The sequence below is a fragment of the Bombyx mori genome, chromosome 9 (genome assembly GCF_030269925.1).
Source record: "Bombyx mori chromosome 9, ASM3026992v2".
Lineage (NCBI taxonomy): Eukaryota > Metazoa > Arthropoda > Insecta > Lepidoptera > Bombycidae > Bombyx > Bombyx mori.
In genome coordinates this window covers 357,815-370,431 of record NC_085115.1, presented here as the reverse complement: position 1 = coordinate 370,431, position 12,617 = coordinate 357,815, and the positions used below count along the sequence as shown (strand labels likewise).

Below are 12,617 nucleotides of genomic sequence, written 5' to 3'. Positions count from 1 at the left end.
TGTCGAACGCTTTTGCGACGTCGAAGAAGAGAGCTCCCGTGTATAACGGTTTTGGTCGATTAAGCCCCACAAGAATGTGCTCCGTGAGGCGGTGCACCTGTTGAACGCATGAGTGATTTGTACGGAATCCGAATTGTTCATCGATGAGAATGCCCTTGGATGAGACGAAGTCTCTGAGGCGTTTGTAGAGCAGACGCTCATACAGTTTGCCTAGAGACATGAGGAGGCTAATCGGGCGGTAGCTCGTCGGATGATTTTTTGGTTTACCGGGTTTATGTATGCCGATAACGTCCGCTTCTTTCCACACCGCAGGAAAGATACAGTTCGCCATAGCGGCATTGAAAATAGATGCCAACATCACGATGAGTTGGACGGGTAGAAGTTTAATAACGCGGTTAGATATACCGTCGGAACCGGGAGCCTTGCGAGGACGTAGGTCTTTGATCAAGTCTTTAACTTCCATCGGGGTGACGGGTGGTAACGCATCCGAGGATGGCAAGGAGGCTCTGCGTTCTACCTCACTGTCTACTAATTCTACATGAACAGGGTCCACGGATTGAGTGCTGGGCGTGCACTGGGTTTGCGATGTATCGGCCAGCAGCTCTGCTTTTTCGTCATCATCGAACGCCGCGAGTCGGCCTGAGGGGCCTACGAGGGGGGGCATAGTTACTACCGTATCCGATTTGAGAGTACGAGCTAAGCGGTAGTAAGACCTTTGGGAGGGCGCGAGTCTTTCTAAGAAATCAGACCATCTGGCATCTCGGACTTCGGCGATGCGAGACTTTACGTCGCGTTGTAGGGCACGCATTCGAATACGATTATCCACGGTAGGATACCTATCGTAGGCGCGGATCGAGGTGTTCTTAGCTCTAAGGAGTTCCCTAATATCGTCGGGCAATTTGAAGCGGTGAAGGAAGTCCCCCGCTACAACTTGCTTCGATGACCTATCTAATGTCGAGGTGATGTGTGACGTTAAGATGTCTATGGCTTCAGCGGTATCCTGAGGAGACGGGGTAGAGTCCGGGCTCAACGGGAGCGATGGTGGATCAGATTCAGTCAAGCTGATGCCCAGCGTGTGCCAATCCACCACAGTCCTCGTGACGGGAACGGAATCGGGAGCGCGACCGAGCTTCATAACGACGGGACGATGGTCTGAATCTAACTCTGAAACTACTTCGATCGAGTGTAAGCGCAGAGTTACGTTTTTTAATAACGCTATGTCGAGTATATCCGGGCGATGCGCGATATTTAGCGGGTAGTGAGTCGGGGTTAGCGGAGCGACGATATCGAAGGCGAGATCATCGACTAACGCGTTAAGCCGCCTGCCATTCGGGGTTGTGGTGTGTGAGTTCCACCTGACGTGTTTACAATTTAGGTCGCCTGCCAGAATGACAGAGCTTCCCATGCCGAGCAGCGCCTCGATATCACTGCTTAGAACGATCTTATCCGGTGGAAGATAAACGGACGCGATAACGATCGGCGCGTGTCCAGTCAGTGAGATTCGGCATACTGATGCTTCGATGTTAGAAAGCGCGGGGGGGTCGAGTGGGACGCAGTGCAGGGCTCGTCTATAGTAAATGACGGTACCACCACCACGAGCAGTGAGCCTGTCGTTCCTAACCATGTTATAGTTCGCGATTTTAGGGTCGCGGCGCGCGGGCTTAAGCAGGGTCTCCTGCACCAAAAAGATGTCAATTTGATGGTCACGCAAAAAATCACAAACCTGATCACGTTGATTTGCGAGACCGTAAGCGTTAAAAAATCCTATCGTTACGGATAGGGGCTTTATTCTACTTATGTACGCCATTGATTACCGGCGGAGCGAGGGGAGGACGTACGTATTTAACGACGCGTATACGTCAGCGTATTCTTGCACAACGGCGATGAAGTGTTGTGCAGTGGAGGCGGCGCGAATGGCGTCACCCAAAGCATTAACACGCTCAAAGTTGATCGACTGAAAAAAGTCGATCGCTAGAGCGAGATTGTCGGACGCGGTCGGAGTGCTGGTCGCGGGGGAAGAACGAATCACGGGGGAGGGACGTATCGCGGGGACGGGACGAATCGCGGGGGAGGGAGCTACAGCCGTGTTCGTGTACGGCAACGGTTTAGCCCAGGCCGAGCCGCTGGGCACCGGCGCCGGCACGAAGGCAGGCTTAGCCTTCGGCACAGAGGGTGCCGTGGCTTTGATGTCAGGGCCGGAAGCTCGGAGGCGGTTTTGACGCGCGACGCGGCGATTTATTTTAGGGGCTCGAGGGCATCCACGGTAATTCGCGGGGTGACCCTGTGTTCGGCACAGGACGCAGCTAGGTGGTTCCGTCGCGGTTTTTTGATCGCGAGTGCAAAGAGTCGTGGCGTGATCGTCCAAACACTTGACGCATCGAGGGCGCGCGTGACAATTACGGGAAGAATGCCCGTACAACTGACAATTGTGGCACTGGCTCGGAGTGCCTTTTTTATGAGGGGTTTCCACGGTGATTCCGGAAAGCCTACAGACAGTTCGGACGTTAAAGATTTTCTTACCCTCGGGGGTAGACTGGAGGGCGACGAGAACCATATTGTATGGCTCCCTCCCGCGTCCTGTGTGCATGCGGTGCACGGAGTTTACGGGTAGGCCTTGTTCGAGTAGGTCGGCCTTTACGAGCTCGGCATCTAACTCCTTGGGGATGCCACGTATGACTGCACGGAGCTCACGCTCCTCCTGGAGCGTATACGTATGATAACTTATACGCTCCTTTCGGAGGTAGCTTGAGAGGGCCCTATGGTCGTCGGGTGTTGCTACTTTTATCTGTATCCCGTTCGCGAGGTTACGGGCACTGACAAAATTTATGTTTTTGGCCTTAAGGGCCAGGGAGATACGGTCCCAAGCAGCCTTCTCTTGAAGAATCAACGGAGGAGGGGCCTGAATTCTCGTTTGTGCCACCGGGCGCGGCGACGGCGTGGCACGGGGACAGGGAGCGACGGGGGTCGGAGGGCGGGGGCGCGACGCGTTCGCGGCTTTGCTTATTTTAGCGGCCGCGGAAGCTCGGGACTCCGCGGCGCGCTTCTTACCCTTTTGCACGAGAGTGAATCCATCTGTTAATGAGGCGGGAACGTGGTCAACCTCCATATCCGAGTCAGAGTCGGAGGACGAGGAGGAAGGCGCGGGAGCGGCGGACGCGACGGAGGCCGCAGACGATCGCTGAGGTAAAACGGAAGCTGCCGCGGTAGACGCGGGAGTTTTTCGCGACAGTATGGGGGACACGGGTGTGCTGGGCGCGACGGAGGCTGCGGTGTACGGCGCGGGAGTTTTGCGCGCGCTTGCAGGGGACGCGGGAACGGCAGGCGTGGCGGAAACGGCGGGCGCGGCGGGCACGGCAGAACAGTTCACGGCGCGTTTAGCTTTGTAAGCTAAAAATTCTGATTCGAGGGCCGGGTATTTCTCGCTTAAGAATTCCGCGAGCAGTGTGTTGGTTGGAGAAAACTCCATTTCTTCGGACTGCCCAGGAGGGGCTGCCCCGGGACTTAAACACGCGCTCGCCTTGCGGCGAGGCCCCTGCGTCGGTAACACTAAATTGGCCGAAGCGATTCTAGGAATTTTAGAAATTTTAGTGAATAGAATAAATAGAATAGAATTAGAGTGAATAGAACCACTGCACAGTTTCCGGGCGGTAATGCCTTGTAATTAGGCGCAGGTACAAATTCCGAGAAACACTTGGGCCACAGATGTGCCACGAACAATGATCTATTATCACCGGTAGTCACTTCCGACAAAACACTTGGACGCCAGATGTGCCACGAACCGAGGTCGGGCAATCGAACGAACAATGAGCACGTCCACGCGCGTCGGTAGCTCAAATCGGAATGCTAGACAAGCTCTCAGGCTACCTCATAGTTGTGATCAGAGTTCAAAAATTTTTCAAAAGATTGGTGTCGCAAATCCGTTTAAGTACAGTGATATTACGTGACATCTGAGAGAAGCGTAGGCTAACAACACTATTTACGATAGGAATTTTCGGCAAAATTTAAAAATATACTAATTAAATAGTTCTGAGTTGCTTCGTTCTTTAATAAAAATATTTATAAAAGATACGAAGTTAAAGTGCGGAAGGACACAATGACGTTGATTGTGATTTTCCCGAGTTCCGTGGAGAAATCATCGGACTAGAAAGCATACTTGCTTCTTGCTTTACGGGAGATTTAACCGACACATTTAAAAAAAGTAGCTAATTAATTATAACTGCAACAAATAATGTAGGTAAGGAATTCTTAATATGACTTCATCTTCAGTTGTCACTTTTTATTTTTTATTGCTTAGATGGGTGGACGAGCTCACAGCCCACCTGGTGTTAAATGGTTACTGGAGCCCATAGACATCTACAACGTAAATGCTACACCCACCTTGAGATATAAGTTCTAAGGTCTCAGTATAGTTACAACGGCTGCCCCACCCTTCAAACCGAAACGCATTACTGCTTCACGACAGAAATAAGCAGGGCGGTGGTACCTACCCGCGCGGACTCATAAGATGTCCTACCACCAGTAATACTTCAACCACCACCACCACTTTAACGACTGCATCAAAACTCCTTACAACCGAAACTGATCGAATTTAATATAAAATAGTAAACATGCTGTGATTCGAACGTTTAAATAAAATAAAATGTTAACATGAAGCTTCATGTGTCGATCGTAAACTAAACGCGATAGCGGCGACACAGTTTACCGACGACATGCGGCAAGTGCACTGAAATAAATGAAACTAAAGTTATTACGTGCTAAAATTTTATTTGCTTGTGAACGCTCATTGACGGGTTTTATCGAGCGATTTCTGCTCGTAACACTAATATAATAACGTTGTAATTTGAATAATACATTTTATAGAGTCGACATCATCAGTTTTTTTGTATAATAACTTAACTAAAAATAATTTAATTTAATTATTGAACTGTTATTTATGTTTTGGAACTATGTTTGTTTTGATAATGGCCATGGGCTCTTGTATTGCTTGCTACTACATCGTCATATGAGAATGAAAGAACTACTAACTATAGTTGAGACCTTAGAACTTATATCTCAAGGTGGGTGGCGCTTTTACGTTGTAGATGTCTGTGGGCTCCAGTAACCACTTAACACCAGGTGGACTGTCAGCTCGTCCACCCAACTAAGCAATAAAAAAATAAAAAAATAAAAACTTCATACCGAATAAAGAGTTTTTGACTCTGTGTACCACATTGATTGCATTCGATTATGTTATAGTATACATATTTATATATACATATAAAATATCTTTGTTGTATTATGTAAAATAAATATAAGCTATTGATTGTTGAGTGAAAAAAATCGCAAAAAACTTCGTTACTTCATTAAACTAGCTCATAAAGACTGGCGTTCACAATATTTCGGTAATTGTGGGTTATTATGTAGATTAAAGTTTTAGTAAACATAAAATAGTTCCGTTGGAACTTCTCCTGCACTAAACGAGACAACAACACCCATTCACATTCCGATTTGAGCAACCGACGCGCGTGGACGTGCTCATTGTTCGTTCGATTGCCCGACCTCGGTTCGTGGCACATCTGGCGTCCAAGTGTTTTGTCGGAAGTGACTACCGGTGATAATAGATCATTGTTCGTGGCACATCTGTGGCCCAAGTGTTTCTCGGAATTTGTACCTGCGCCTAATTACAAGGCATTGCCGCCCGGAAACTGTGCAGTGGTTCTATTCACTCTAATTCTATTCTATTTATTCTATTCACTAAAATTTCTAAAATTCCTAGAATCGCTTCGGCCAATTTAGTGTTACCGACGCAGGGGCCTCGCCGCAAGGCGAGTGCGTGTTTAAGTCCCGGGGCAGCCCCCCCTGGGCAGTCCGAAGAAATGGAGTTTTCTCCAACCAACACACTGCTCGCGGAATTCTTAAGCGAGAAATACCCGGCCCTCGAATCAGAATTTTTAGCTTACAAAGCTAAACGCGCCGTGAACTGTTCTGCCGTGCCCGCCGCGCCCGCCGTTTCCGCCACGCCTGCCGTTCCCGCGTCCCCTGCAAGCGCGCGCAAAACTCCCGCGCCGTACACCGCAGCCTCCGTCGCGCCCAGCACACCCGTGTCCCCCATACTCTCGCGAAAAACTCCCGCGTCTACCGTGGCAGCTTCCGTTCTACCTCAGCGATCGTCTGCGGCCTCCGTCGCGTCCGCCGCTCCCGCGCCTTCCTCCTCGTCCTCCGACTCTGACTCGGATATGGAGGTTGACCTCGTTCCCGCCTCATTGACAGATGGATTCACCCTCGTGCAAAAGGGTAAGAAGCGTGCCGCGGAGTCCCGAGCTTCCGCGGCCGCTAAAATAAGCAAAGCCGCGAACGCGTCGCGCCCCCGCCCTCCGACCCCCGTCGCTCCCTGTCCCCGTGCCACGCCGTCGCCGCGCCCGGTGGCACAAACGAGAAATCAGGCCCCTCCTCCGTTGATTCTTCAAGAGAAGGCTGCTTGGGACCGTATCTCCCTGGCCCTTAAGGCCAAAAACATAAATTTTGTCAGTGCCCGTAACCTCGCGAACGGGATACAGATAAAAGTAGCAACACCCGACGACCATAGGGCCCTCTCAAGCTACCTCCGAAAGGAGCGTATAAGTTATCATACGTATACGCTCCAGGAGGAGCGTGAGCTCCGTGCAGTCATACGTGGCATCCCCAAGGAGGTAGATGCCGAGCTCGTAAAGGCCGATCTACTCGAACAAGGCCTACCCGTAAACTCCGTGCACCGCATGCACACAGGACGCGGGAGGGAGCCATACAATATGGTTCTCGTCGCCCTCCAGTCTACCCCCGAGGGTAAGCAAATCTTTAACGTCCGAACTGTTTGTAGGCTTTCCGGAATCACCGTGGAAACCCCTCATAAAAAAGGCACTCCGAGCCAGTGCCAGAATTGTCAGTTGTACGGGCATTCTTCCCGTAATTGTCACGCGCGCCCTCCATGCGTCAAGTGTTTGGACGATCACGCCACGACTCTTTGCACTCGCGATCAAAAAACCGCGACGGAACCACCTAGCTGCGTCCTGTGCCGAACACAGGGTCACCCCGCGAATTACCGTGGATGCCCCCGAGCCCCTAAAATAAATCGCCGCGTCGCGCGTCAAAACCGCCTCCGAGCTTCCGGCCCTGACATCAAAGCCACGGCACCCTCTGTGCCGAAGGCTAAGCCTGCCTTCGTGCCGGCGCCGATGCCCAGCGGCTCAGCCTGGGCTAAACCGTTGCCGTACATGAACACGGCTGTAGCTCCCTCCCCCGCGATTCGTCCCGTCCCCGCGATACGTCCCTCCCCCGTGATTCGTTCCTCCCCCGCGACCAGCACTCCGACCGCGTCCGACAATCTCGCTCTAGCGATCGACTTTTTTCAGTCGATCAACTTTGAGCGTGTTAATGCTTTGGGTGACGCCATTCGCGCCGCCTCCACTGCACAACACTTCATCGCCGTTGTGCAAGAATACGCTGACGTATACGCGTCGTTAAATACGTACGTCCTCCCCTCGCTCCGCCGGTAATCAATGGCGTACATAAGTAGAATAAAGCCCCTATCCGTAACGATAGGATTTTTTAACGCTTACGGTCTCGGAAATCAACGTGATCAGGTTTGTGATTTTTTGCGTGACCATCAAATTGACATCTTTTTGGTGCAGGAGACCCTGCTTAAGCCCGCGCGCCGCGACCCTAAAATCGCGAACTATAACATGGTTAGGAACGACAGGCTCACTGCTCGTGGTGGTGGTACCGTCATTTACTATAGACGAGCCCTGCACTGCGTCCCACTCGACCCCCCCGCGCTTTCTAACATCGAAGCATCAGTATGCCGAATCTCACTGACTGGACACGCGCCGATCGTTATCGCGTCCGTTTATCTTCCACCGGATAAGATCGTTCTAAGCAGTGATATCGAGGCGCTGCTCGGCATGGGAAGCTCTGTCATTCTAGCGGGCGACCTAAATTATAAACACGTCAGGTGGAACTCACACACCACAACACCGAATGGCAGGCGGCTTGACGCATTAGTCGATGATCTCGCCTTCGATATCGTCGCTCCGCTAACCCCGACTCACTACCCGCTAAATATCGCGCATCGCCCAGATATACTCGACATAGCGTTATTAAAAAACGTAACTCTGCGCTTACACTCGATCGAAGTAGTTTCAGAGTTAGATTCAGACCATCGTCCCGTCGTTATGAAGCTCGGTCGCGCTCCCGATTCCGTTCCCGTTACGAGGACTGTGGTGGATTGGCACACGCTGGGCATCAGCTTGGCTGAATCTGATCCACCATCGCTCCCGTTGAGCTCGGACTCTACCCCGTCTCCTCAGGATACCGTTGAAGCCATAGACATCTTAACGTCACACATCACCTCGACATTAGATAGGTCATCGAAGCAAGTTGTAGCGGAGGACTTCCTTCACCGCTTCAAATTGCCCGACGATATTAGGGAACTCCTTAGAGCTAAGAACGCCTCGATCCGCGCCTACGATAGGTATCCTACCGTGGATAATCGTATTCGAATGCGTGCCCTACAACGCGACGTAAAGTCTCGCATCGCCGAAATCCGAGATGCCAGATGGTCTGATTTCTTAGAAAGACTCGCGCCCTCCCAAAGGTCTTATTACCGCTTAGCTCGTACTCTCAAATCGGATACGGTAGTAACTATGCCCCCCCTCGTAGGCCCCTCAGGCCAACTCGCGGCGTTTGATGATGATGAAAAAGCAGAGCTGCTGGCCGATACATTGCAAACCCAGTGCACGCCCAGCACTCAATCCGTGGACCCTGTTCATGTAGAATTAGTAGACAGTGAGGTAGAACGCAGAGCCTCCTTGCCACCCTCGGATGCGTTACCACCCGTCACCCCGATGGAAGTTAAAGACTTGATCAAAGACCTACGTCCTCGCAAGGCTCCCGGTTCCGACGGTATATCTAACCGCGTTATTAAACTTCTACCCGTCCAACTCATCGTGATGTTGGCATCTATTTTCAATGCCGCTATGGCGAACTGTATCTTTCCCGCGGTGTGGAAAGAAGCGGACGTTATCGGCATACATAAACCCGGTAAACCAAAAAATCATCCGACGAGCTACCGCCCGATTAGCCTCCTCATGTCTCTAGGCAAACTGTATGAGCGTCTGCTCTACAAACGCCTCAGAGACTTCGTCTCATCCAAGGGCATTCTCATCGATGAACAATTCGGATTCCGTACAAATCACTCATGCGTTCAACAGGTGCACCGCCTCACGGAGCACATTCTTGTGGGGCTTAATCGACCAAAACCGTTATACACGGGAGCTCTCTTCTTCGACGTCGCAAAAGCGTTCGACAAAGTCTGGCACAATGGTTTGATTTTCAAACTATTCAACATGGGCGTGCCGGATAGTCTCGTGCTCATCATACGGGACTTCTTGTCGAACCGCTCTTTTCGATATCGAGTCGAGGGAACCCGCTCCTCCCCACGACCTCTCACAGCTGGAGTCCCGCAAGGCTCTGTCCTCTCACCCCTCCTATTTAGCTTATTCGTCAACGATATTCCCCGGTCGCCGCCGACCCATTTAGCTTTATTCGCCGACGACACGACTGTTTACTATTCTAGTAGAAATAAGTCCCTAATCGCGAAGAAGCTTCAGAGCGCAGCCCTAGCCCTAGGACAGTGGTTCCGAAAATGGCGCATAGACATCAACCCAGCGAAAAGTACTGCGGTGCTATTTCAGAGGGGAAGCTCCACACGGATTTCCTCCCGGATTAGGAGGAGGAATCTCACACCCCCGATTACTCTCTTTAGACAACCCATACCCTGGGCCAGGAAGGTCAAGTACCTGGGCGTTACCCTGGATGCATCGATGACATTCCGCCCGCATATAAAATCAGTCCGTGACCGTGCCGCGTTTATTCTCGGTAGACTCTACCCCATGATCTGTAAGCAGAGTAAAATGTCCCTTCGGAACAAGGTGACACTTTACAAAACTTGCATAAGGCCCGTCATGACTTACGCGAGTGTGGTGTTCGCTCACGCGGCCCGCACACACATAGACACCCTCCAATCCCTACAATCCCGCTTTTGCAGGTTAGCTGTCGGGGCTCCGTGGTTCGTGAGGAACGTTGACCTACACGACGACCTGGGCCTCGAATCAATTCGGAAATACATGAAGTCAGCGTCGGAACGATACTTCGATAAGGCTATGCGTCATGATAATCGCCTTATCGTTGCCGCCGCTGACTACTCCCCGAATCCTGATCATGCAGGAGCCAGTCACCGTCGACGCCCTAGACATGTCCTTACGGATCCATCAGATCCAATAACCTTTGCATTAGATGCCTTCAGCTCTAATACTAGGGGCAGGCTTAGGGACCCCGGTAACCGTACTCGTCGAACTCGACAAAGAGGTCGACGTGCAACCTAACCCATGCATCAGCCCGCTGAGTTTCTCGCCGGATCTTCTCAGCGGGTCGCGATTCCGATCCGGTAGTAGATTCATTCGCGAAACAATTGCTCTTGAGTTGTTAGGTCTCCTTCGGAGGCGCTCGGGCAGTTGTTAGCAAATCCCACCCCTCTTGGCTGAGCCTTTGCTCGCCCACCTGTCCTGGTGAAACTGGAAAGGCCTTCGGGCCACCAGTAAACTTTCAATCATAAAAAAAAAAAAAAAGAGACAACAACAAGCAAAGACGTAATACTGTGTGTAAGTACGTCATCCAAATATATTAGAAATGTCAGGCATGTGTAGAGTTAAGCCACTGTCCCAAACTTCGGATATGTCGCTCCTTCGAACTTCGTCTAAATAATACATTTTTGCTTCTTGCCCATTTACAAAATGCACAAAATAAGCTCTACATACATATGTATATCAGTTTTCACTAATGGTTAACAGTCACGCGACCTCAATGCTTTAAGTTGCGACCTTTTTTTTTACAAACAAACGATTCTATGAAAAGCACCTAGCGCCTAACCATGTTTTAAAAGCTCTCGGTTTGTTTCAGCTATCTGCCCATAAGGAGCACTGGTTCAGCTGCCAATCAGACCTCATCACCCATGTCAGGGTCACAATAGCTCCAGACGGTGGACTCAGCAGACTCCGGCTTTTAGGATACGTCGACCAGACTACTTTATAGCCAAGCATTTCGGTGACGCAGACCTCTACCATTCTGTATTATACGTAGCCTAACCATAATATTATTATATTATTACGTGTAAATGTTTTGAAAGTTTCTAATAATTAAATATAAAATATATATTGAGAATGTTTTTCAATAATAATTATAAGTATATTAATAATAATAAATATAGCAAGAAAAAACTTACCTATAAAAAGAACAACTCAGACCGCTAAAAATAATGTTCAATAACTCAGACTACAATTTGTGCAACAACAGAGGATGGGACAGTATTACTTTTTATTTATTTATTGCTTAGATGACTGGACGAGCTCACAGCCCACCTGGTGTTAAGTGGTTACTGGAGCCCATGGACATCTGTAACGTAAATGCGCCACCCACCTTGAGATATAAGTTCTAAGATCTCAGTATAGTTACAACGGCTGCCCCACCCTTCAAACCGAAATGCATTACTGCTTCACGGCAGAAATAGGCAGGGCGATGGTACCTACCCACGCCGACTCACAAGAGGTCCTACCACCAGAATCTTTCGAGCCAAACTTGTCGAAAAATTGATGTTCTAAATTCGTGTTACTTTCTTTTAGTTTATTTGATGTGAAAACATCATTGAAGCCGCTCTGAGTTGAAAACTCTGTGAAACAAAAATAACACCCTAAAAGAGTCACTAAAAATATTAAAATGCATACATCTATTTAAGAGTAGTCAGCTAGAGATTTTTATACAGCATAGTTATATGGGGAGGTAGTTCACTCAAGTATTAACGCAAGTGGTTACTGAAGCCTATATAAATCACCCGTATGGGCTCAAAAGACGCCCTACCAATAACAATAAAGGTTATCTTACTGTGAAATAATGTGAACTTTTAGTTGGTTCGGCGTTAACGTACTGTACTTTCCGCCAACGACGCATTAGAGGAAGTCTGCTTATTTCTTCCTGCCCAAAAATTCGCATAATGTATATAAGCAATAACAATATATGTTACATATGTTCATATATCACATCATTGAACCGCAGATGGGGTGCACACAAGACAAATTAAGCCAATAAAACACACATAAATTACTGATTGCTTACAAACATCGTAAGTAATACATTAATTTGAATTCCAACGGCGCCGCGCCGCGCAGAGTTGGGTTTTCATACGCAAATTGTGGTTACGGTCCATTATCTGAAACATAATCAAACTTAGCGAACGCATATAACTCTATTCGCAAAATATTGAGCACATGCATTGTCGTTTTGTGGATATCCGTCCATTGGTGAACTAAACAATAGAAATAGCTGAACCGGTCAGACCTTTTAATTACTCGATTGCACTGCTACCGTCATCAAGGACATGAACTTCTAAAGAAGCAGAGAAAACGTTTTAAGATGTGTATCAAATGGTTTTCAGAAAGAAATTGCAAATTCAGACCTTGCAGAACAGACCTTTCGAGGGAACTAAATTATGGACTAAACTAGACTAGACCAGATGTTACAATTATATTAAACTAAGAATTTGACTGTGTGCT

General features: G+C 49.2%; 1 protein-coding gene across 1 annotated transcript in view; it reads left to right on the top strand.

Moving 5' to 3' along the window:
• Positions 1 to 11,229, top strand: part of LOC101742965 (allantoicase) — a 34,181-nt gene extending 22,952 nt beyond the window's left edge. The window contains exon 8 of the mRNA XM_038012893.2: positions 10,972 to 11,229. Coding sequence (XP_037868821.1) covers positions 10,972 to 11,103 — 132 coding nt within the window. The 3' untranslated portion in view covers positions 11,104 to 11,229. The remainder of the gene's footprint in view (positions 1 to 10,971) is intronic.
• The last annotated feature ends 1,388 nt before the right edge of the window (positions 11,230 to 12,617 follow it).